The sequence below is a fragment of the Schistocerca nitens genome, chromosome 6, assembly GCF_023898315.1.
Source record: "Schistocerca nitens isolate TAMUIC-IGC-003100 chromosome 6, iqSchNite1.1, whole genome shotgun sequence".
Classification (NCBI taxonomy): Eukaryota; Metazoa; Arthropoda; class Insecta; order Orthoptera; family Acrididae; genus Schistocerca; species Schistocerca nitens.
Genome location: NC_064619.1, coordinates 689237709 through 689261301, shown reverse-complemented (window position 1 = coordinate 689261301; position 23593 = coordinate 689237709). Strand labels below are relative to the sequence as shown.

The 23593-nt window shown below is 40.4% G+C and overlaps 1 protein-coding gene across 1 annotated transcript in view; it reads right to left on the bottom strand.

The window, feature by feature from the left end:
- The window catches only part of LOC126262950 (mitochondrial potassium channel ATP-binding subunit-like), a 119842-nt gene that overhangs the window by 50917 nt on the left and 45332 nt on the right, over positions 1 to 23593 (bottom strand). The window contains exons 4-5 of the mRNA XM_049959891.1: positions 18287 to 18432; positions 11031 to 11106 (exon numbers count right to left, since the gene is read on the bottom strand). Coding sequence (XP_049815848.1) covers positions 11031 to 11106; positions 18287 to 18432 — 222 coding nt within the window. The remainder of the gene's footprint in view (positions 1 to 11030; positions 11107 to 18286; positions 18433 to 23593) is intronic.

Genomic DNA, 23593 nt, shown 5'->3' with positions numbered 1-23593 from the left:
CTCGGCACAGATTTGATCATAAAAGTCTTTCATCTTCAGTTCACTGCAGTGTGAAATGTAACTGTTTAGAGCATTTGTGTCGCTACAGCTATTTGACTACAGAGACGTAAAATCCACATCTACATCCATACTCCGCAAGCCACCTGACGGTGTGTGGCGAGGGTACTTTGAGTACCTCTATCGCTTCTCCCTTCGTATTGTTCATGGAAAGAAAGATTGTCGGTATGCCTCTGTGTGGGCTCTAATCTCTCTGATTTTATCCTCATGGTCTCTTCGCGAGATATACGTAGGAGGGAGTAATATACTGCTTGACTCCCCAGTAAAGGTATGTTCTCGATACTTCAACAAAAGCTTGTACCAAGCTACTGAGCATATTTCCTGCAAAGTCTTCCACTGGAGTTTATCTATCATCTCCATAACGCTTTTGCAATTACTAAATGATCCAGTAACCAAGCGCGCTGCTCTCTGTTGGATCTTCTCTCTCTCTTCTATAAACCCTATCTGGTACGGATCCCACACTGGTGAGCAATATTCAAGCAGTGGGCCAACAAGTGTACTGTAACCTACTTCCTTTGTTTTCGGATTGCATTTCCTTAGGATTCTTCCAATGAATCTCAGTCTGGCATCTGCTTTAGCGACTATCAACTTTATATGATCATTCCATTTTAAATCACTCCTAATGCGTACTCCCAGATAATTTATGGAATTAACTGCTTCCAGTAGCTGACCTGCTATATTGTAGCTAAATGATAAGGGATCTTTCTATGTATTCGTAGCACATTACACTTGTCTACATTGAGATTCAATTGCCATTCCCTGCACCATGCGTCAGTTCGTTGCAGATCCTCCTGCATTTCAGTACAATTTTCCATTGTTACAACCTCTCAATATACCACAGCATCATCTTCAAAAAGCCTCAGTGAACTTCCGATGCTGTCCACCAGGTCATTTATGTATATTGTGAATAGCAACGGTCCTACGACACTCCCCTGCGACACAACTGGAATCACTCTTACTTCGGAACACTTCTCTCCATTGAGAATGACATGCTGCGTTCTGTTATCTAGAAACTCTTCAATACAATCACACAATTTATCTGACAGTCCATATGTTCTTACTTTGTTCATTAAATGATTGTGGGGAACTGTATCGAACGCCTTGCGGAAGTCAAGAAACACGGCATCTACCTGGGAACCCGTGTCTATGGCCCTCTGAGTCTTTTTCAAAACCCATGCTGATTCTTACAGAGTAGATTTCTAGTCTCCAGAAAAGTCATTATACTCAAATATAATACGTGTTCCAAAATTCTACAACTGATCAATGTTAGAGATATAGGTCTATAGTTCTGCACATCTGTTCAACGTCCCTTCTTGAAAACGAGGATGACCTGTGCCCTTTACCAATCCTTTGGAACGCTACGCTCTTCTAGAGACCTACGGTACACCGCTGCAAGAAGGGGAGCAAGTTCCTTTGCGTACTCTGTGTAAAATCGAACTGGTATCCCATCAGGTCCAGCGGCCTTTAGTCTTTTGAGCGATTTGAATTGTTTCTCTATCCTTCTGTCGTCTATTTTGATATCTACCATTTTGTCATCTGTGCAACAATCTAGAGAGGGAATTACAATGCAGTCTTCCTCTGTGAAACAGCTTTGGAAAAAGACATTTACTATTTCAGCCTTTAGTCTGTCATCCTCTGTTTCAGTACCATTTTGGTCACTGAGTGTCTGGACATTTTGTTTTGATCCACCTACCACTTTGACATAAGGCCAGAATTTCTTAGGATTTTCTGCCAAGTCAGTACATAGAACTTTACTTTCGAATTCATTGAACACCTCTCGCATAGCCCTCCTCACACTACATTTCGCTTCGCGTAATTTTTGTTTGTCTGCAAGGCTTTGGCTATGATTATGTTTGCTGTGAAGTTCCCTTTGCTTCCGCAGCAGTTTTCTAACTCTGTTGTTGTACCATGGTGGCTCTTTTTCATCTCTTACGATCTTGCTTGGCACATATTCATCTAATGCATATTGTACGATGGTTTTGAACTTTGTCCACTGATCCTCAACACTATCTGTACTTGAGACAAAACTTCTGTGTTGAGCAGTCAAGTACTCTGAAATCTGCTTTTTGTCACTTTTGCTAAACAGAAAAATCTTCCTACCTTTTTTCATATTTCTATTTACAGCTGAAATCATTGATGCAGTAACCGCTTTATGATCACTGATTCCCTGTTCTGCGTTAACTGTTTCAAATAGTTCGGGTCTGTTTGTCACCAGAAGGTCTAATATGTTATCGCCATGAGTTGGTTCTCTGTTTAACTGCTCAAGTTAGTTTTCAGACAATGCACTTAAAATAATTTCACTGGTTTCTTTGTCCCTGCCACTTGTTATAAACGTTTGAGTTTCCCAGTCTATATCCAGCAAATGAAAATCTCCACCCAGAACTATAACATGGTCGGAGAATCTACTCTAAATATTATCCAAATTTTCCTTCAGGTGCTCTGCCACAACAGCTGCTGAGCCTCAGGGCCTATAGAGACATCCAATTACCATGTTTGAGCCTGCTTTAACCGTGACCTTCACCCAAATTATTTCACATTTTGGATCTCCGTCGATACTATAGTACTTGTATCTCCGTCAATTTCCTTCGATACTATTGTACTTCTTATCGCTATAAACACGCCTCCCCTTGACTGTCCAGCCTGTCTCTGCGGCATACATTCCAATCTGAGTTTAGAATTTCATTACTGTTTACATCTGGTTTCAGCCAACTTTATGTCCCTAGTACTATGTGGGCATTGTGACCGTTTATTAATGAGAGCAGTTCTGGGACCTTTCTATAGACGCTCCTGCAGTTTACTATTAGCACACTAATATTGTTATTCCCTGTTGCGTTTTGCCTACTACTACCTTGTCGCGTCTCAGGAGGCATTTTGTCGGGCCTTGGGAGGGAATTCTCTAACCTAAAAAACCCACATGTTCACTCCACACATACTCTACTACCATTGTAGCCACTTCGTGCGTGTAGTGCACGCCTGACCTATTCAGAGGGGCCCTACATTTCTCCACCCGATAGCAGAGGTCGAGAAATTTGCACCCCAGATCTCCGCAGAATCGTCTGAGCCTCTGGTTTAAGCCTTCCACTCGGCTCCAAACCAGAGGACCACGATCAGTTCTGGGAACGATACTACAAATACTTAGCTCAGATTCCACCCCGCCAATGAGGCTTTCCGCCTTCACCAATTCCGCCAGCCGCCTGTACGAACTGAGGATGACCTCTGAACCCAGACGGCAGGAGTCATTGGTGCCGACATGAGCAACAATTTGCAGTCGGGTGCACCCAGTGCTCTCTATCGCCTTCTTCCCTGACCTTTCCACTATCTCCCTAAGAGGCTCTATCACCCGCCTAACGTTGAAGCTCCCAATCACTAATAAACCTCTCCCCCTGTCTGTCTGCTCGGACCTTGCTAAAGGAGCGGCCACATGTCCACTCAAAGACAGAGCGGGTGATGCCACACAGCCAGCCTCCACATTGACCCTCCACCTCGTGCGCCGCGAACTCCGCTGAACATGCCACTCCCCTTGGGGAGAGGCTGGCCTAACCGCGCCCAGTACCCGCGAAGATGTCTCAACAGCTGGGACCATGGGCGAAGCATGTAACACCTGGGGCATACCATGCGACGCACCAGACTCCCCACTGCCGCTACCGTATTTACTCGAATCTAAGCCGCACTCGAATCTAAGCCGCACCTGAAAAATGAGACTCGAAATCAAGGAAAAAAAAAATTCCCGAATCTAAGCCGCACCTGAAATTTGAGACTCGAAATTCAAGTGGAGAGAAACGTTTTAGACCGCACCTCCAAACCGAAAGAAAGTTGGTCCATTGTAATATGAGACACAATTTAGGTCGAATGAATGACGATACAGTTAGGTAGTTTGGTTCGTGTGGTAAGATTATCATTTAAGCTTTACCAGGTATAATAGTCATTGCTATACGTCAGGCGCTCCGTCCATATTTATACGGGTGCGCTTCCTTTTTCATGTGCTTCGTCTGGTTTGAATTGATTGCTTATTTTTCTTTGATCTGATTAGTGCCGTTCTCTTTGTTATAGGTGTTTCCGTCACTCTAAGCTCAAAATGCATTATTGTACTGTGTCGTGCATTGTTTGTCGCATTCTGATGATAAGTGTTTACGACCTGTCGCCGTTCGCGGCATGGCTTGCTTTTGTCTCATTTCGTTTTTGCTTTTTCATCTCATTAGCGAAACAATGGCAAGAGACTGCTATTTGTTGTTACTTACACTGCTGCTTTCTTTGATAATGATCAACAAGAACCAAATAATAGACTGCGTATGATAGTTGTTCTGAGCGAAAGTTTAGCGAAAATTTTTCTCCGTTTGAAAATCTTTGCGGACACCGCTTTAGTACATTACATTCTGCACAGAAATTAGCGTCATCTTAGATTTAAAAATCTAGTCAGTTACCGTACTTCATTTCTGACTATCACTATTCAGCATAAGAATAATACGAATATAAAAATGACATGATACATTCTTCCACGTTTGCTGTTGCCTCACTCTAGTTTCGTAGTTTATTAGGCACACAGGATTTAAATGAGATAGCACAAAACACGAAGGAATACATGGAAAAATGTTTACATTCGTATTATTCTTATGGTGAAGAGAATACTGCAAGTGATTCACAATTCATAAAAGTTCCTATAAGCAACCATCTCTTCCCACAGGTAGGAAAAAATTCAGAATGTAGAGTTGGCCATATTGACAAGTAGAGTTGGACATATTGACAACCATTCCAAACAGTCTTGCCAGTCGGATTTTCGTAGTACATTGAACGGTTGCTACATTCAAAGATGAACAATACGGAATTTGTATTTACTTCGTTGGATAATGTATGAAAATGCAGTGGTCGAAACTCGGGGCGGAGAAAAAAGCTCGTCTTCCACCTTTTTTTAAAAATTTATTTACTGACGCAGACGTTTTGGCGCCAGTATTTATCTTTGTGCCTGCAAAGCATGCCTGTATAGCGTTACATACATTCAACATCAGAAGTTAGTTGTGGCGGCACCTACCAATATTTTTAAGAACTTCCGCTTACTTTGCACTCGATTCTAAGCCGCAGGCGGTTTTTTGGATTACAAAAACCAGAAAAAAAGTGCGTCTTAGATTCGAGTAAATACGGTACAGCAGCCTGAAGATGGCTGACCACAGCCATCAAAACGTTCAGCTGTTCGCAAACAGTGGCCAGCTCCTCCTGCGTCCGTACACAGCAGTCACACATCCTATCCATCCTAAGAAATCAATTTACTGTAGAGAGTTAATCAGCTTTTAACTAGACTGCTAATTCACTAAAGGCGGCTGATAGCTGACTAAACTGTGGTTACTAGACACTTCTTGTTGAAAACAATGAAAATAAACACTACCTGTCTCTGGACTGTATTCAAATCAAATGCTAGCACTACTGGCACCACAGCTCACTAAAGGGACTCTCTCTGACTGTATTCAAAACAAACACGAAATCTATGGAACACTGTTACTAGTATTCGAAAATTAAAGCTTCCAAAAAGCAAAAACACACGGAAGAAGAAGTGACAAGTAAGAAAAATACAGTTAATACTTAAATTAACGTAGCTCGCTGCACAGCTGATGTGAAGCAGACAGCAGTTACGACAACACTGACTGTAGCTGTAGCTGTAGCAACACAAGTGTTCTAAGCAGTTACATTTCACACTGGAGTGAACATAAGACAAACGACTTTTATGATGAAGTCTATGGCGAGAACCTAGATTTGATCATATTTGTTGTTTGACGACAGGCAAGATTTGACAAAATTCCGTTGACATATCAACTTCTACATAGAAATACAATAGTGTAATACTGGTCTTAGTCACCTACTTCGTCATTCGTGCCAGTTCAGTTCACTGTCCTGATGGAAGGAACGACAAAGGGAAAAGACTGTGAGGATGACAGACAGGAACTCTTCGATGAAATTAAAGCTGGCAGAAGATCCAAGAGCATCGAGAGACTAACATCAAGAAGGGAAGAAGTATGAGCAAGCCTACCAACCATTTGTCAGCACAGCACACAAAATGGACACACACTTTTCCACCTCAAAATATATTACTAGCAACTGAGGACTGTCAAGTCAACGACATTAAAAATGCTTGTTTTGAAAATAAACTATTTTCTGGTACAGTTACACACAATTTTAATAGGAAATCACCAGTTTTTGGCATCACTGGCCATCTTCGGATCATAAGACAAATGCAGCAGTTCACTCGAATCTCTGAGAGAGCCACATCATCACTGTGGTTAACTGAACTACTGCATCTGTCTCATGATCTGAAGATGGGTAATGATGGCAAAAACCAGTGATTTCATATTGAAATTACATATATCTGTGGTGAAAAATGATCTATTTTCAAAACCAGCATTTGAACAATCTCTGATGTCTGTAGCACGACCAAAATTTTGTTCCTTCCCACATCATAAATATTAATTACCACCTCATTAAATTCCTTCTAACCATACATTTTAAACTCTTCCCCTACAACCAAATGTTTTGTCATTAACAAATCTGACAAAAATATGTTTCAATTTCCAGGTGATCTGTCAAAAATTTACATTACGTATGGGGATATGATTTCTGTTTTCATGCATGATGTTATCTGACTTTTACTTTGAAAGTCTAAAAGATTTTCTCCAAAGGTGACAAAAATTATGTAAAAACTCCATCAGTTCAAAAAGTTTTGAGACTGGAACAATAAAAAATTGAGAAAAGTTAAGATGGTGGTTGTAATGATGCAAGTGTTCTACACTTTAGTAAAATGCACAGAACATTCATACAAACATGTGAAACTATCAGGACAGTCCTCCTTTGGGATATTGTTCAACCCACATGTCATGCTGGCTTGAATTTTGGTGATGATGTGAAAGCGTTGACCCTTCATGTGAATTTCAGCACTTTGTCATTTTGTGGTAGATGCGCATTGATAACAGCAGATCTTGTTACTCATTATGGTTTTCTCTAGAAAAGAACTGTCCGCATTTTTCATTTCAATCACGTGGCAGAAGGTATCCATGCATCATCGTTTTTGTTTGACAGTCAAGGTATGTGGGACAAACTGACACACTTTCTGCTTCTTAAAAACATTTTTCCAACTTTCTTGAGCATTTGATTTGGAGATTGTAAGACAACAATGTTGACTCAATACAGCTGCACATCCAGTGCTTATCACTGCTCAAACTGATTTGTTGAATGCATATCTGTGGTTTACACTTGATAGTTTAAGCTGCCACTGTAGTCACTGTATTGATGTCACCTATACTCAGGAACAAAATCGTCTCTGAACATTTTGGATGGATGGTGTATGTATTTATAACAGTTCAATAGATGCAGGTAGAGAGATGAAAGAATCAGTAACTTTCACAACTTTAGGTCTTCTGGTCCTTTTCTTTTTTTCCAAATTGTATGCTCCCCAAACAATGAAGAGTAACTTTTCATTGTCCTCTATTGACAATCAATAAATCTCTGTCATCCTACGCAAAATACTTATTCAACTCTTGTCTCATGATCTGCATCCACACGCCTGGAGTAAACACTGATTTTTGCTCACTCCTGCCATAATTACTTCGGTCCCTTTACTAAAACTGTTCCCTGCAATGCTTCCTTTTTGTTTCTTATCAAACAAAGAAATACCAAGTTCCAAAGCTAGTAAATAATGTACGAGGGCAGTTCAATAAGTAATGCAACACATTTTTTTTCTCAGCCAATTTTGGTTGAAAAAACCGGAAATTTCTTGTGGAATATTTTCAAACATTCCCGCTTCGTCTCGTATAGTTTCATTGACTTCTGACAGGTGGCAGCGCTGTACGGAGCTGTTAAAATGGCGTCTGTAACGGATGTGCGTTGCAAACAACGGGCAGTGATCGAGTTTCTTTTGGCGGAAAACCAGGGCATCTCAGATATTCATAGGCGCTTGCAGAATGTCTACGGTGATCTGGCAGTGGACAAAAGCATGGTGAGTCGTTGGGCAAAGCGTGTATCATCATCGCCGCAAGGTCAAGCAAGACTGTCTGATCTCCCGCGTGCGAGCCGGCCGTGCACAGCTGTGACTCCTGCAATGGCGGAGCGTGCGAACACACTCGTTCGAGATGATCGACGGATCACCATCAAACAACTCAGTGCTCAACTTGACATCTCTGTTGGTAGTGCTGTCACAATTGTTCACCAGTTGGGATATTCAAAGGTTTGTTCCCGCTGGGTCCCTCGTTGTCTGACCGAACACCATAAAGAGCAAAGGAGAACCATCTGTGCGGAATTGCTTGCTCGTCATGTGGCTGAGGGTGACAATTTCTTGTCAAAGATTGTTACAGGCGATGAAACATGGGTTCATCACTTCGAACCTGAAACAAAGCGGCAATCAATGGAATGGCGCCACACCCACTCCCCTACCAAGAAAAAGTTTAAAGCCATACCCTCAGCCGGTAAAGTCATGGTTACAGTCTTCTGGGACGCTGAAGGGGTTATTCTGTTCGATGTCCTTCCCCATGGTCAAACGATCAACTCTGAAGTGTATTGTGCTACTCTTCAGAAATTGAAGAAACGACTTCAGCGTGTTCGTAGGCACAAAAATCTGAACGAACTTCTCCTTCTTCATGACAACGCAAGACCTCACACAAGTCTTCGCACCCGAGAGGAGCTCACAAAACTTCAGTGGACTGTTCTTCCTCATGCACCCTACAGCCCCGATCTCACACCGTCGGATTTCCATATGTTTGGCCCAATGAAGGACGCAATCCGTGGGAGGCACTACACGGATGATGAAGAAGTTATTGATGCAGTACGACGTTGGCTCCGACATCGACCAGTGGAATGGTACCGTGCAGGCATACAGGCCCTCATTTCAAGGTGGCGTAAGGCCGTAGCATTGAATGGAGATTACGTTGAAAAATAGTGTTGTGTAGCTAAAAGATTGGGGAATAACCTGGTGTATTTCAATGCTGAATAAAACAACCCATTTCAGAAAAAAAAATGTGTTGCATTACTTAATGAACTGCCCTCTTAACTCACCACATGCAATTTTTATTTTAGGCCATGTTGTTGTTGTTGTCGTCGTCTTCAGTCCTGAGACTGGTTTGATGCAGCTCTCCATGCTACTCTATCCTGTGCAAGCTTCTTCATCTCCCAGTACTTACTGCAACATACATCCTTCTGAATCTGCTTAGTGTATTCATCTCTTGGTCTCCCTCTACAATTTTTACGATCCACACTACCCTCCAATGCTAAATTTGTGATCCCTTGATGCCTCAGAACATGTCCTACCAACCGGTTCCTTCTCCTTATCAAGTTGTGCCACAAACTCCTCTTCTCCCCAATTCTATTCAATACCTCCTCATTAGTTACATGATCTACCCATCTAGTCTTCAGCATTCTTCTGTAGCACCACATTTTTGAAAGCTTCTACTCTCTTCTTGTCCAAACTATTTATCAGCCATGTTTCACTTCCATACATGGCTACACTCCATACAAATACTTTCAGAAATAACTTCCTGACACTTAAATCTATACTCAACGTTAACAAATTTCTCTTCTTCAGAAACGCTTTCCTTGCCATTGCCAGTCTACATTTTATATCCTCTCTACTTCGACCACCATCAGTTATTTTGCCCCCAAATAGCAAAACTCCTTTACTACTTTAAGTGTCTCATTTCCTAATCTAATTCCCTCAGCATCACCCAACTTAATTCGACTACATTCCATTATCCTCGTTTTGCTTTTGTTGATGTTCATCTTATATCCTCCTTTCAAGACACTGTCCATTCCATTCAACTGCTCTTCCAAGTCCTTTGCTGTCTCTGACAGAATTACAATGTCATCGGCGAACCTCAAAGTTTTTATTTCTTCTCCATGGATTTGGCTCTCCCAAGGCCGTCAGTAGTTCTACAGGAATTCTGTCTACTCCTGGGGCCTTGTTTCGACTCAGGTCTTTCAGTGCTCTGTCAAACTCTTCACGCAGTACCATATCCCCCATTTCATCTTCATCTACATCCTCTTCCATTTCCATAATATTGTCCTCAAGTACTTCGCCCTTGTATAGACCCTCTATATACTCCTCCCATCTTTCTGCTTTCCCTTCTTTGCTTAGAACTGGGTTTCCATCAAAGCTCTTGATGTTCATACAAGTGGTTCTCTTATCTCCAAAGGTCTCTATAATTTTCCTGTAGGCAGTATCTATCTTACCCCTAATGAGATAAGCCTCTACATCCTTACATTTGTCCTCTAGCCATCCCTGCTTATCCATTTTGCATTTCCTGTCGATCTCATTTTTGAGACGTTTGTATTCCTTTTTGCCTGCTTCATTTACTGCATTTTTACATTTTCTCCTTTCATCAATTAAATTCAATATTTCTTCTGTTACCCAAGGGTCTCTACTAGCCCTCGTCTTTTTACCTATTTGATCCTCTGCTGCCTTCACTATTTCATCCCTCAAAGTTACCCATTCTTCTTCTACTGTATTGCTTTCCCCCATTCTTGTCAACTGTTCCCTTATGCTCTCCCTGAAACTCTGTACAACCTCTGGTTCTTTCAGTTGATCCAGGTCCCATCTCCTTAAATTCCCACCTTTTTGCAGTTTCTTCAGTTTTAATCTACAGTTCATAACCAATAGATTGTGGTCAGAGTCCACATCTGCCCCTGGAAATGCCTTACAATTTAAAACCTGGTTCCTAAATCTCTGTCTTATCATTATATAATCTATCTGATACATTCTAGTATCTCCAGGATTCTTCCATGTATACAACCTTCTTTTATGATTCTTGAACCAAGTGTTAACTATGGCCATACTAAAGCATATTTTGTGTTTTGTTACCAGCTATTGGGAAGCAACCAAAATTAAAACTATGGAGACATAACCTAATGCTATTGTGTCAGCAACAAGAGATAAAAAGAAAGATAAAAACAATATCCATCAAAAATACATAAAACTATTCACAGAAAACCTTGGTACTGTAGCATACCTGTGCAGTGCTGCGAAGACCTTGTGAGATACACAGTTTAAAGGAGCTCTTGAACTCCTGGATGTCGCTTGTTAACCTGAAAATCACCAACGTGATATTCATTAAATTTAAGACCGAGGAAAACAAACCTTTTAATGATATTTGTGTATCCTGGCACTTGTTCAGACAAAAAAAGCAAGCACATACATACACCAGATATATATACATAAATGACTTCCTAGAGATAAGCCATTCACAGGTCAAGTAACAGCTTCTTAGTCATATACTTAAGAAAACACATACCATGGTAGCAATGTTGCCTGCAGACACAGAACACATTAACACTTTAGTTACAATATCAACCAAATAAAACAATGGAAAATCCAGGATGGAATGTAGTAATATATATTCCATCCTAGATTTTCCATTGTTTAATACCGTTACATATCAACAAAATAGTCAGACAACACTGGAATGAATGGAGCAGGTCCTAAATGTGAGATATTTCCCAACATATAGGGAATAATCTGTTTTTAAGACTTTTCAACAGGAAATTAATAATTACCTTCTCACTGATAACAATATCATTTGACGGGGCCAGAAAATCAACTACTATAAGATTAAAATATTGTATAACCAAGATATTAAAAAAGCAAACAGTACAAGTAAACAACAAAGTATTTAAAAAATTGAGCTTTTTATATTTAAGACAGTTGAAGGCAGACTGAATGAACTGTAAAAGAAAAAACAGACAGCTGTAGTGTTTCATGTAAATTAAAATGGGTTTTCAAAACCAAACTTGCATACATCTGAAGAGGAAAGATTCCAAAGAAAGTGTGTTACCAGATCTGAGTTATGGCAGTGACACATGGACTTTTCATCCAAAAATCATTCAATAACTGGGGGCTGCTCAGCAAGCAATAAAGAGATGCATGTTAGGAATTTGTAGGGGAGACAAACACACATATGAAGAGATGTGGGAAAAGATTGGGATGGGAGGTGTAAGTACAACTTTAGTGCAAATGAAACACAGTTGGGTGGAAATATAGTCTGGCATAAGGATGGTAAACATGCCAAAGATGTTCTTTGCTGGATTGTAAGAGATAAAAAAAGACTGATGTGATGATCTTCCAGAAGGAGGACATATTATATTAGAAAACATACTGGAGAAACATGGCTGCATACAGCTGATGGCTGTCATTCATGGGCAAGCCTAGGAGGCTTTTATTCAGCAATGGGCATCAAATGGCAAATATTATGATGACAATAAATCTGATTTCACTACCATTAAAGTGAATGCTAAAAAACCCAAACTGCATTATAAAGGAAGGAGATGAATGTACAGCCAAGTAGAGAACACAGGTATGAGCACCAGAAAGGGGTACGATCCACAGGCAAAATTACACAACTAAAATGATGCCTATCAGTAAGGAGTAAACAAAGTGAACAAGTATTACCAAATATCACCATTGGCTCCGAGCCACACTTAAGAGTTAAATCAAATGTTATTAACTCAGAGGTGTTAACAAAACAACTGTTCAGTGCACTACATAATAAGCTGCTGACTGTAACAAAATGCATAATGGTTTCTGCACTAAAATCTAGACAAAATACAAGGAACACGAAATTGAAATTCATCCCAAAAAAAGTGATTTACAATTAACTCAGAGCTGAAGATCTCCTCTGATGCTGAAAGGATTAAAGCTAGGTTTTCAGTGATTTGTAATTTTCTGTTCCACTGCATGCTTTCTTCTGATATTAGTAAAGACAAAGCAAACTCTTGTCCTCAGTCAATGACATACAATCTTACAGACAGAGATGAGAAGAATGCATGAAAGATCTGCAGCAATACAGTAGGCCTGAAAGACTACAATGGAAGTAAATTAGCATGATAACTTCATTATTAAAAATTGTGTAGTTGCTCTGATCATTTAAATGGCTTATGACAGATATGTTTGCAAAAGATCGAATGCTCTCCTTCCCGAGACAGAGATAAACAAGAACAAGGAGTTATTACAACCACAGTAAGGAGATTTAATAACAAAGGAAAAATCTTCTCAACATAAAATAACGCAACTTTTCCAACACTAACAGCTACACGCCCAGAACACACAGTGAGTGAACATAGTGGGACATGAAGATTATGCTACTGATAATCCCTAACTGTGGAGGTTGAGCGTTCAGTGTAGTCATCCAACAGGTATGTCTCAAGATAGCGGTGGAAAGTCATAGGTCCCACTGTGATGGCTTCTGACTGGGCTCTAATGATAGGCTGCTTAGAGCCAGTGCATGAATGGGCCCAGAGGTCCGGTGGAGCGCACTGCCAACATGTTGGCTTGCGCCACCCCATTATTTGGGACACGGAGAAATTTGTGCTGATCCAGTTCCGCACACAAGACATGGCAGAGGAAATAGGTCCCTGACATCGAGGACCTCTAATTGCAGTTGTCCTTCCATCTGTCATCCTTATTGTGATCGATGCAGTCTGGGGAAGCAATGTCTTGTACATATGCAAACCCGTGGGCTTCAGTGTCTGAGGGGTTACCAATCCCTTTAGGCAAATGGCGGGTACAAAGCACTCCTGACATGCAGTGGCTTAGGATCATGTTCTGCACTGTCGAAGAGCAATTTAATTTCTACAGGGGGACAATTGGGTGCACAGAAGAGAAGCGGTGTTCTTAAAATCCTTTTGAATGCTTAAAACCTGGCAGCCAAACTAGAAGACATACAAACTATTTTCCAGAATAAATGAATATAATGGCTCACATGCCACACATTCCAACATGGATGGCCTGGATATGAAGGCACAATTAAGGAAATAAGCTGCATGATACCACCACTAGCTGCTTTACACTGGCACTTCATTGGGTAAGTTTGGCCATATTATGGACAGGTATTAAGCATGAAGCACATTCTACCTACTCTCCAAAAGGAGAAAAGTAAAAATGGTGTTCCTACACTCCCATAATCCTCCTGTCCTTAATCTCTGTTTATCCACTGCCCCACACCCTGTGTCTAACAGTTTCCCCTTACACTGTCCTGCCACTTCTTGAAACCCACACCACCTTCATTGTGCGCCACACTCCACCAGCTCTGGTACCCATGTATCACAACCTAGGTAGTGTATCTGCCACAACTCCCTTCTGCATCCGTAGGTAGCACAATCAGCTACTGCTGAGCCACTAACTACCCACTCCAACCTCTCTTCCTGCCTGTCTCTACCTCTACCCACTCCACTTGACATGACCCCCCCACCCCACTCCACCCTAGTCCACTGTAGCAAGTTTTCTTTCTCTCTTGTGAGTGCCTTTCAATGAATCACTCCTAAATTATTTATATTGTGGCAGCACCTTCCTTACTAAAGTTATTTTTGAGAAAATAATATAACTGGTTAGATAAAAAATCTAATCACCAAGCAGCAGCAGAACACACACATAAAAGAAGATTATAATTAGGCAAGCTTTTGGAGCCAATGGCTACTTCTTCGGGCAGAAAGGTTGAAGGGGAAGGAAGAAGGGTGAAGCAAAAGAACTAGAGAGGTCTAGGACAAGGGGTAGATTTTGGGAAAGTCACCCTGAATCACGGGTCAGGGAAGACTTACCAGACAAGATGAGAAGGAAAAACTGATTGTTGGGAACTGCTCCAGATGAGATTTGAAAACCTGACAGCTTAAAGGTGGAAGATAGGGCAATATGCAAGACAAAAGATTACTGCTTAAACATCGTGCATGAGTTAATAAGAGTGAAAAGCTAAGTGCAATTTATGTAACAGAGGTGGAGGTGGGCGGCTTAGTTGATAAGCACCTGCAAGCCATAGTTCAAAGACTTCCTCCTATATTATAGCACCAACTATTTCCTAAATCATTTGAAATCCATGCCCGTCCCACTCCCACCACACACCTTGCTTGTCACCACTGATGCCACCTCCCTCTACACCAACATCCCCATGTACCTGGTCTGTCCACTGCTAAACATTTCCTCAGTAAGAACCTACCTGATTCCAAACATATTATGTCTTCCTACTTGCCTTAATCAACTTTATACTTACCAACAACTACTTCATCTTTGAAGGCCAGACATACAGACAGATCAGGGGTAGGGCCATGGGAACCAGGATGGCTCCCTCTTATGCCAACCTTTTCATGGTTCACTTGGAGGGGGCTTCCTGGGATTCAAAAGTCTTCAGTCATTTGGTTTAGACACAAAATGGGTCAAATGGCTCTGAGCACTATGGGACTCAACTGCTGTGGTCATAAGTCCCCTAGAACTTAGAACTACTTAAACCTAACTAACCTAAGGACATCACACACATACATGCCCGAGGCAGGATTCGAACCTGCGACCGTAGCAGTCGCACGGTTCCGGACTGCGCGCCTAGAACCGCGAGACCACCGCGGCCGGCGTTCAGACACATTGACGACATCTTTACCATATGGACTCATTGTGAGGGCGACCTGTTAAAATTCCTTGGATCTCTGAATACCTTCTCCCAATTAAATTTCACATGGTCCTATTCCAAATCCTGCACCACTTTCCTTGATGTTGATCTTGTCCTCACCAAAGGCAAGCTACACACTCCTGTCCACATTAAACCTACTAACAAACAACATAACATAAATTTGACAGTTGCCATCCTTTCCATATCAAACATTCCCTCCCATACAGCCTTGGCATTCGAGGCAAATGTATTTGTTCGGATGCAGACTCTTTACATAATACACCACAATTCTCACCTCGGCCTTCACTGGACGTAATTACCACACCCGCCTAGTTCAAAAGCAGATTTTCTGGACCATCACAACTGATCCTGGTACTGCTGATACCTCCAAAAAACAACTTTGGAGCACACCACTGGTCACTCAGTATTATCCTGGTCTGGAATGTATTATCAGCTACTTCGACAAGGCCATGACTTCCTAAAATCATGCCCTGAAATTAGATCCATTCCATCTGAGATTTTACCCACCACACCTAGAACAGCTTTTCGCCGCTCTCCTAATATTCTTGTCAGACCTTATTCTCCTTCTGCACCCATCTCCCTACTGTATGGCTCCTACCCCTGTGAACATCCCCGCTGCAAGACTTGCCCTAAGTACCCTCCTACCACCACCTATATCAGCCCTGTAACTGACAAAATATATGCTATCAAAGGGAGAGCCACCTGTGAAACGATATGTCATAGACCAGCTGTTATGTAAGCACTGTTCAGCCTTTTACATCGGCATGACTACCGCCACATTGTCAGTTAGAATGAATGGGCATAGGCAGAAGGTGTATACTGTCAACACACAATGTCCTGTTGCAGAGCATACTCTGCAACATTTATGCCAGTTTCACCACATGTCACCTGGATTCTTTCCCCAGACACCAGTTTCTCAGTACTCCTCAGGTGGGAACTAGCACTACAACATGTTCTTGGTTCTTGCCACCCACCTGGGATTAATTTACATCAATTTCTTCCATCTCAGCCTTTCTTCACAGTAACTATGTCTTCCTTCACTCTGTTTTAGTTTTCTACATCTTTCTTTTTTCGCCGCCTCCCCCTCCCATCTGTATTATGTACAATGCCCTTAGCTTTTCACTCTTAGTAACTTGTGCATGATGTTTAAGCAGTAATCTCTGTCTTGCATATTGCCCAGTTTTCCACCTCTAAGCTCTCAGGTTTTTAAATCCCGTCCACTGCAGTCCCCAACAATTAGTCTTTCCTTCTCACAGCATCCAGTAAGTCTCCCCTGACCCGAGGTTCTGGGTGACTCTCCCGAAATCTACCCCTTGTTCTAGATCTCTCCAGATCTTTTGCTTCACCCCTCTCTTCCTTCCCCTTCAATCCTTCTGCCTGAAGCAAGAGCCGCTGGCTCCATGAGCTTGCCTAATTATAACCTCCTTTTACATGTAAGTTCTTCTGCCACTTGGTGAATAGATCTTTTTATCTATGCAATTATTACATTACTGTTTTTATTGTACCATTAACTAGGTTCAAGACACTGCAGGCTCACCATAAGATGTAAGTATTAACAGTTGCCAATCATCATACACAATTGATATAATGCATGCATATTAAGAATAAGGCATCATTTTGCTCACTCTTAACATACAAGAATAAGGCATCATCATGCTCACTCTAAACATACAATGTAGTATAGTCCTTAAGGAAACCCAAGAACTTCTGTTAAAAAATTACATTCCAATACATCAAGCAATGACATCATACCACAGTGATAAAATAGTTTGCTGAAATGTAATGCACATTGTTCTGGTATCCATTAATTATGCTGCTATCCATTAATTATGCTGCCCAAGTCTTTTGTAATAAGTATTTAGAGCTTTACTACTAGAATTAAGCTTTGATAATATAAAGTAACTGGATAGATAAAAAATCTACTCACCAAGCAGCAGCAGCAGCAGCAGCAGCAGCAGAAGAAGAAGAAGAAGAAGAAGAAGAACACACTTATAAAGGTATTTAAATTCACAAGCTTTTGAAGCCAGTGGCTCCTTATTGTGGCAGAAGAATTGAGAGGGAAGGAAGAGTGGCGAAGAAAAAGGATTTGTGAGGTTTAGAAAATGGGGAGAGTTGAGAAAAGTCACTTAGAACCCCAGGTCAGGAGAGACTTACTGGACAGTATGAGAAGGATCCCATCCAGTAAGTCTCCCTTGGCCCAGGGTTCTGGCTGACTTTTCTGACCTCTCCCTATTTCCTAAACCTCACCAGCTCTTTTCCTTTTCACTCTTCCTTCCCCTTCAACCCTTCTACCAGAAGAAGGAGCCACTGGTTCCAAAAGCTTGCAAACTCAAATAACTTTATAACTGTGTGCTCCTACTGCTGCTTGGTGAGAAGGTTTTTCATCTATCTAATTACATACATTACTACTAGAATTGACTGCTGATAGCTGACACCATCAGTAATATAAATATATAATGTGGTGTTCATTATGGTATGTTTCACCCATTATCATTTCAACATGTTCCACTTACTCACGATCTTCAAACTGAGTCAGTCTCTAAAACATTAATGTCTTGCAACACTCATCTTTGAAACACTTGTTAACAGGGATATAAACTGAAAGACAAATTAATTTGGAAAATTAGTATGAAAAGTATTTAATTGAGAAAAAGCAAACAAAGGGCAGAAAACAATGATGTGGATATTTCTTGTTTACAAGGAAAGAAATTGGATGCAGAACATGATAGCATTACGGTGGCTGTAAGCACCAATTTTTAATTACACAATCTTAGCCACTAGAAAGTAATCTGTATTCAAGCATTTAGGAAATGATGTACCTGTTAACAATTTCTCCAGTCCTGTGCCTGTCAAAGAAAGACATATCCTGACGCATTATGGATGCAAATAAATCTTTCCGCATTGAGGCAGCAATTCGTTCACCAACACTTGATAGAAGATAAATGTAGATGAATGTAAATACCGACTGGAAACAAGAATCATAATTCATGGAGGTACATCAGTCATGGAAAATACTGGAAGTGAAACTGTCAAATCAATTTGTTATTACTACCAATATTTTTTTAATTTATTGCATATTTAAAGACTATTACCTCGTATTTTAAATTGGTCACACATTTTACTATTTTCACCCTATAAAAATATAATTTGTCCATTACATGAACAAACATCATTTTCAGCAAAGAAAAATTAAAGTAACAATAATTAGTTACCACTAAAAAGAGAAGTAAGCAAAAAATAATAATAATGTATGTTAAGGGAAACAGAGGGTGTTAAGTAAAAATTTTAGTAACATAGAAGAGAATAAATGGAGGATAGGAAAGCATTGATATGTAGGTTGCCCATCACTGCCAGTGATTGAAAGGGAAAGTTGCAGAATTGCATTGAGCTTTTTCTTTCAATCTGACATAACTTTTGTATACATAATTTGATTGCATATTAATAGTTAGTTTCCTAAATTAATGAAACACTTTAAGTGACCCTTAGTCTGAGTGTAAACTGAAGCCGTGTCTGTCCAACTAACAGGTTGTCCACATGGTCGTGTGACTACGGTCGACAGTTGAGACTTGTCCACTGCAGCTGTCACACGGCCAGCCGCCAGTCAGTCATGAGGCAACTGTAATGCTTGATTGGACAAGAGACTGATTTTTACTTGGTAAAAAATGCACATCTCATGAGGGAAAGAACCAAGCTGAAGCAAACAATGTTCTTGGTCATTCCTGTAATGAGCAGGCTAGGAGAATTTCTACACCTACATAAGAACTGAAGAGGAAAAGAAAATTTTTCAACTACTGCAGGATGAACATGGAAATATTCCAGTTTATCCTTACAGCTATTCAGCATTCAAATCCGACATGGTCAAATTTCAGGGAAACTATATAACATGAGGAACATTTGGCTTTAGCATTGAGTTAAGTGCACAAACATTTAATGCTCACAAATGAAAAGGTTGTTGTTGTTGTTGTGGTCTTCAGTCCTGAGACTGGTTTGATGCAGCTCTCCATGCTAATCTATCCTGTGCAAGCTCCTTCATCTCCCAGTACCTACTGCAACCTACATCCTTCTGAATCTGCTTAGTGTATTCATCTCTTGGTCTCCCTCTATGATTTTTACCCTCCACGCTGCCCTCCAATGCTAAATTTGTGATCCCTTGATGCCTCAGGACATGTCCTACCAACCGATCCCTTCTTCTAGTCAAGTTGTGCCACAAACTTCTCTTCTCCCCAATCCTATTCAATACCTCCTCATTAGTTACGTGATCTACCCACCTAATCTTCAACATTCTTCTGTAGCACCACAATTCCAAAGCTTCTATTCTCTTCTTGTCCAAACTATTTATCAGCCATGTTTCACTTCCATACATGGCTATACTCCATACAAATACTTTAAGAAACGACTTCCTGACACTTAAATCTATACTTGATGTTAACAAATTTCTCTTCTTCAGAAACACTTTCCTCGCCATTGCCAGTTTACATTTTATATCCTCTCTACTTCGACCATCATCAGTTATTTTGCTCCCCAAATAGCAAAACTCCTTTACTACTTTAAGTGTCTTATTTCCTAATCTAATTCCCTCACCATCACCGTCATAATTCGACTACATTCCATTATCCTCGTTTTGCTTTTGTTGATGTTCATCTTATATCCTCCCTTCAAGACACCGTCCATTCCGTTCAACTGCTCTTCCAAGTCCTTTGCTGTCTCTGACAGAATTACAATGTCATCGGCGAACCTCAAAGTTTTTATTTCTTCTCCCTGGATTTTAATACCTACTCCAAATTTTTCTTTTGTTTCATTTACTGTTTGCTCAATATACGGATTGAATAACATCGGGGAGAGGCTACAACCCTGCCTTACTCCCTTCCCAACCACTGCTTCCCTTTCATGTCCCTCGACTATTATAACTGCCATCTGGTTTCTGTACAAATTGTAAATAGCCTTTCGCTCCCTGTATTTTATCCCTGCCACCTTTAGAATTTGAAAGAGAGTATTCCAGTCAACATTGTCAAAAAATGAAAAGGTACTGTACAGTATTGTCCTTATAACAATATTCCCGAAATGCATTACAAAATGGTTTACAAAAAATATGCAACAATAGCAAGCTTATTGTAGTATCTACATATATAGTGCAAGGAACAGAAAAAATATTTCGTTTATGAGTATGTACTGTTGCCTGTGATATTTGACAGGTATATTGCTGCCATCTGCATAAAAATCATTTCATTTACATCAATCAAGTGGACGTCTGTTGAATTTTTATTGCTGTATATTGAAAAAAAAGTTTTCCCAGGCGGCATGTATCCCAATCATTGACTGCTTGTTAACTGGGATATTCTGTAGGATAGTATTGTGATAGGCACAGCAATTTGTTCTTCTTGTTGCAGTTTATGCTGAATTGTCAATAGAGACACCACAGCTGGGAAAATAGTGAAGAAAACTTGCAAAGCAATTTGTGATGATTTGCACTCTTTGTACATACCTTTCCCCGCAGAAGACAATGTCAAGCCAACAGTAGAAAGTTTTTGAGAGAAACAGCTCTTTCCGAATTGTGTGGGGTAAGCAATTTTTTTTTAATTTTCTTACGAGCTGTAGTTGGTCCTAACTGTAAGTTTCTAGAAATACACCAAACAGAGCGAAGGTGGAGTTTTCTCACGCTGGAGCCTTTCTCAGAATCTTGGAGGTGTTGGACATCACTGCACTCTTTCAGGAATAAACATCATGATACCTGACATTCTCTTGCCTGATGAAGGCTATCTGCTAAAGACTTGTGTATGTAACAAGACCATTCAAGTTTTGAAATTTAGACAAGTGGAAACAATTTTCAACAAACATCCCTCTTAGGCTCAACAAGTGGTAGAATGTGTGTTTGGAATAATGACTATTAAATGAAGATTGCTGCAAAGAAGTACTGACATTGAAAAGCCTGGTAATGTCAATATTATAGTCAAACGTATATGCTTGTTACACAACACTGTAACTGACAATGAGGGGGAAGAATCAGCAGCTGCATTCACTTGCCAGCTAACAAAAACAACAAAAAGATATGTTTCAGTCATCAAGAGACATGCGTTTCTGCAATCGAGAGCCATGGTGTCACTGCAGCCTGATTCCATTCGAGGGAAATTTATGATATCCTTTGGTAAAAGGGAAATGTACACATGAAGTAGTTTAAGTATTTCACAGAATACAAGTTACAAAGGGTGGACATATGGTTGAAGATATTCTTCTCATTGTCTTAAAGAAATGATACAAGTAAAAACATGTCACATATTCAATAAATCTGACCGCACAATACATTTTTTGTCAAATTATGATTAGTGTTTCCACATATACTCCACATTCATGTCCTCTACAACTATCAATCATAGATTCCTCTGTAAGTTGCAGCGCTGATGCCTTGTCTCTTGCACATACCACAGTGGCCTATTCTCATTCACAAAATTTATAAGCTGCTCCATGTCCATAATTCTATAACTGATATTTAAGAATGAAACACACCCAGAAACAAACAGCAACAAGCATTCACTTTCACTGACTACATCCAACCAATCCTATTTCACCGAGAACCCTCATCAGCCAGCCATATGCCGCTGACTTGGTCGGGTGCAGTGGATGCGCATCAGAGCCATTACCTGTCTTGGGATCAGTTGGCCATTTGTGGCCACATATGGCCATCCATCTAAAAGAACAAATGTTTTCCAAGATGTGGCAGGGTCATACAACACCCAGTAATATGCAATGAAGAAACAGTCAGTCTTCGTTGCAGGGATGTCTTTATTATTATTATTATTATTATTATTATTTAATAACCAAGACTGAATATTTGCTTTTTAACTGAGGAAATGTGGTTCTAGTGGATGCTCAGGCTTAGGCAACAATGGCCAGTCTCTTTTTACAGATTATTATGAAATACACTTCAACAACGATTATAGTAGTTGTGCTTTATGGGGCTCACCAGGAACACAGATCTACGAATGAAGTCATTAGGTTTTGTATTTCCGACCAGCATTTTCTTTATTTGTACCATTCGTTTAATACAATTTATTTTGAATGTTGCAATTTCATTCTGGAATAATTTTCCTTTTGTTTCCTCTGGATCTCACCATCATGTCCTAAAGCTGATTAAAAGCTAGTAATGTTTTAACTTGGTATTTTAATAATGAGAACAGTGGCTGAATTTCTCATTTGGAGCTCACTTAGTAAATCATTACAGTCTCTCATAATCAGATAAAATTTTGGTCTGGGTTATGAATCAAGTAATGTTTTTTGAAGGTCAATATTTCCACTTTAGATTGCCATCTTTATTTAAAAAGCAGCAATAATGTTTATATATGGTATCCACACACATAGCAGGTTCTTTGCCTCTCCATTTTCTGTGATTCATTGCTTCCTTCTTAAGGGGGCTGTATGATGTACCATCCATCACGTCATCCAGTATCTGAAATGCCTCCGGATACTGATTTAACATGAGAGGAAGCCATTTTTGTGCATGAAATGGAGACTGCATTATGCAGGGAAGATAATCTGTCAGGGTATTCTGTTGCCTTCAACATGCGATACAGATACCTTTCACAGCCGTCCGCTCCAGGTCAGAAGCTGCATGAGAAGAACAGATTGGAAAATGAAAGACCCCCTAGCCCTCAAAACCTAATAGCATCAGGGTCGGAAAAGAACAAGAGTTGGCGGAGGCTGGCCAGATAGGAAAGATAAAAGTGAGGAGCCTGGCATAAATAAGTGGAAGCAATGCCAGGACTCAGCTCGGGTTCCCGAGGTGTGAGTCCCTGTGTGCACCCATACATGTTTGAGAACTTTTACTGCAAACCTGTTCTAATACAACAAGGTTTGTAAGATGACAGAATTTAGTGCTATTTCTTCCTGTGCTTCAAAAAATTGTCAAATTTTAGGCAGAGCAATAGACAGTTGTGGTGGTTAGTTCATAGTTTCTCACATATCCCTTGCACTTGCACCAAGCGAGTCAAATGCCACATGATTGTTCAAACAAGCGCTTCAGTGCATTGGGAAATCTTGAGACCGTTCAAACAACAGTATTATTTGACCATCTCTGCCCTTCCGAATTCTTCAAAATCTTCATGTGATCTCAATAGTCAAAATTGATCTGTAAA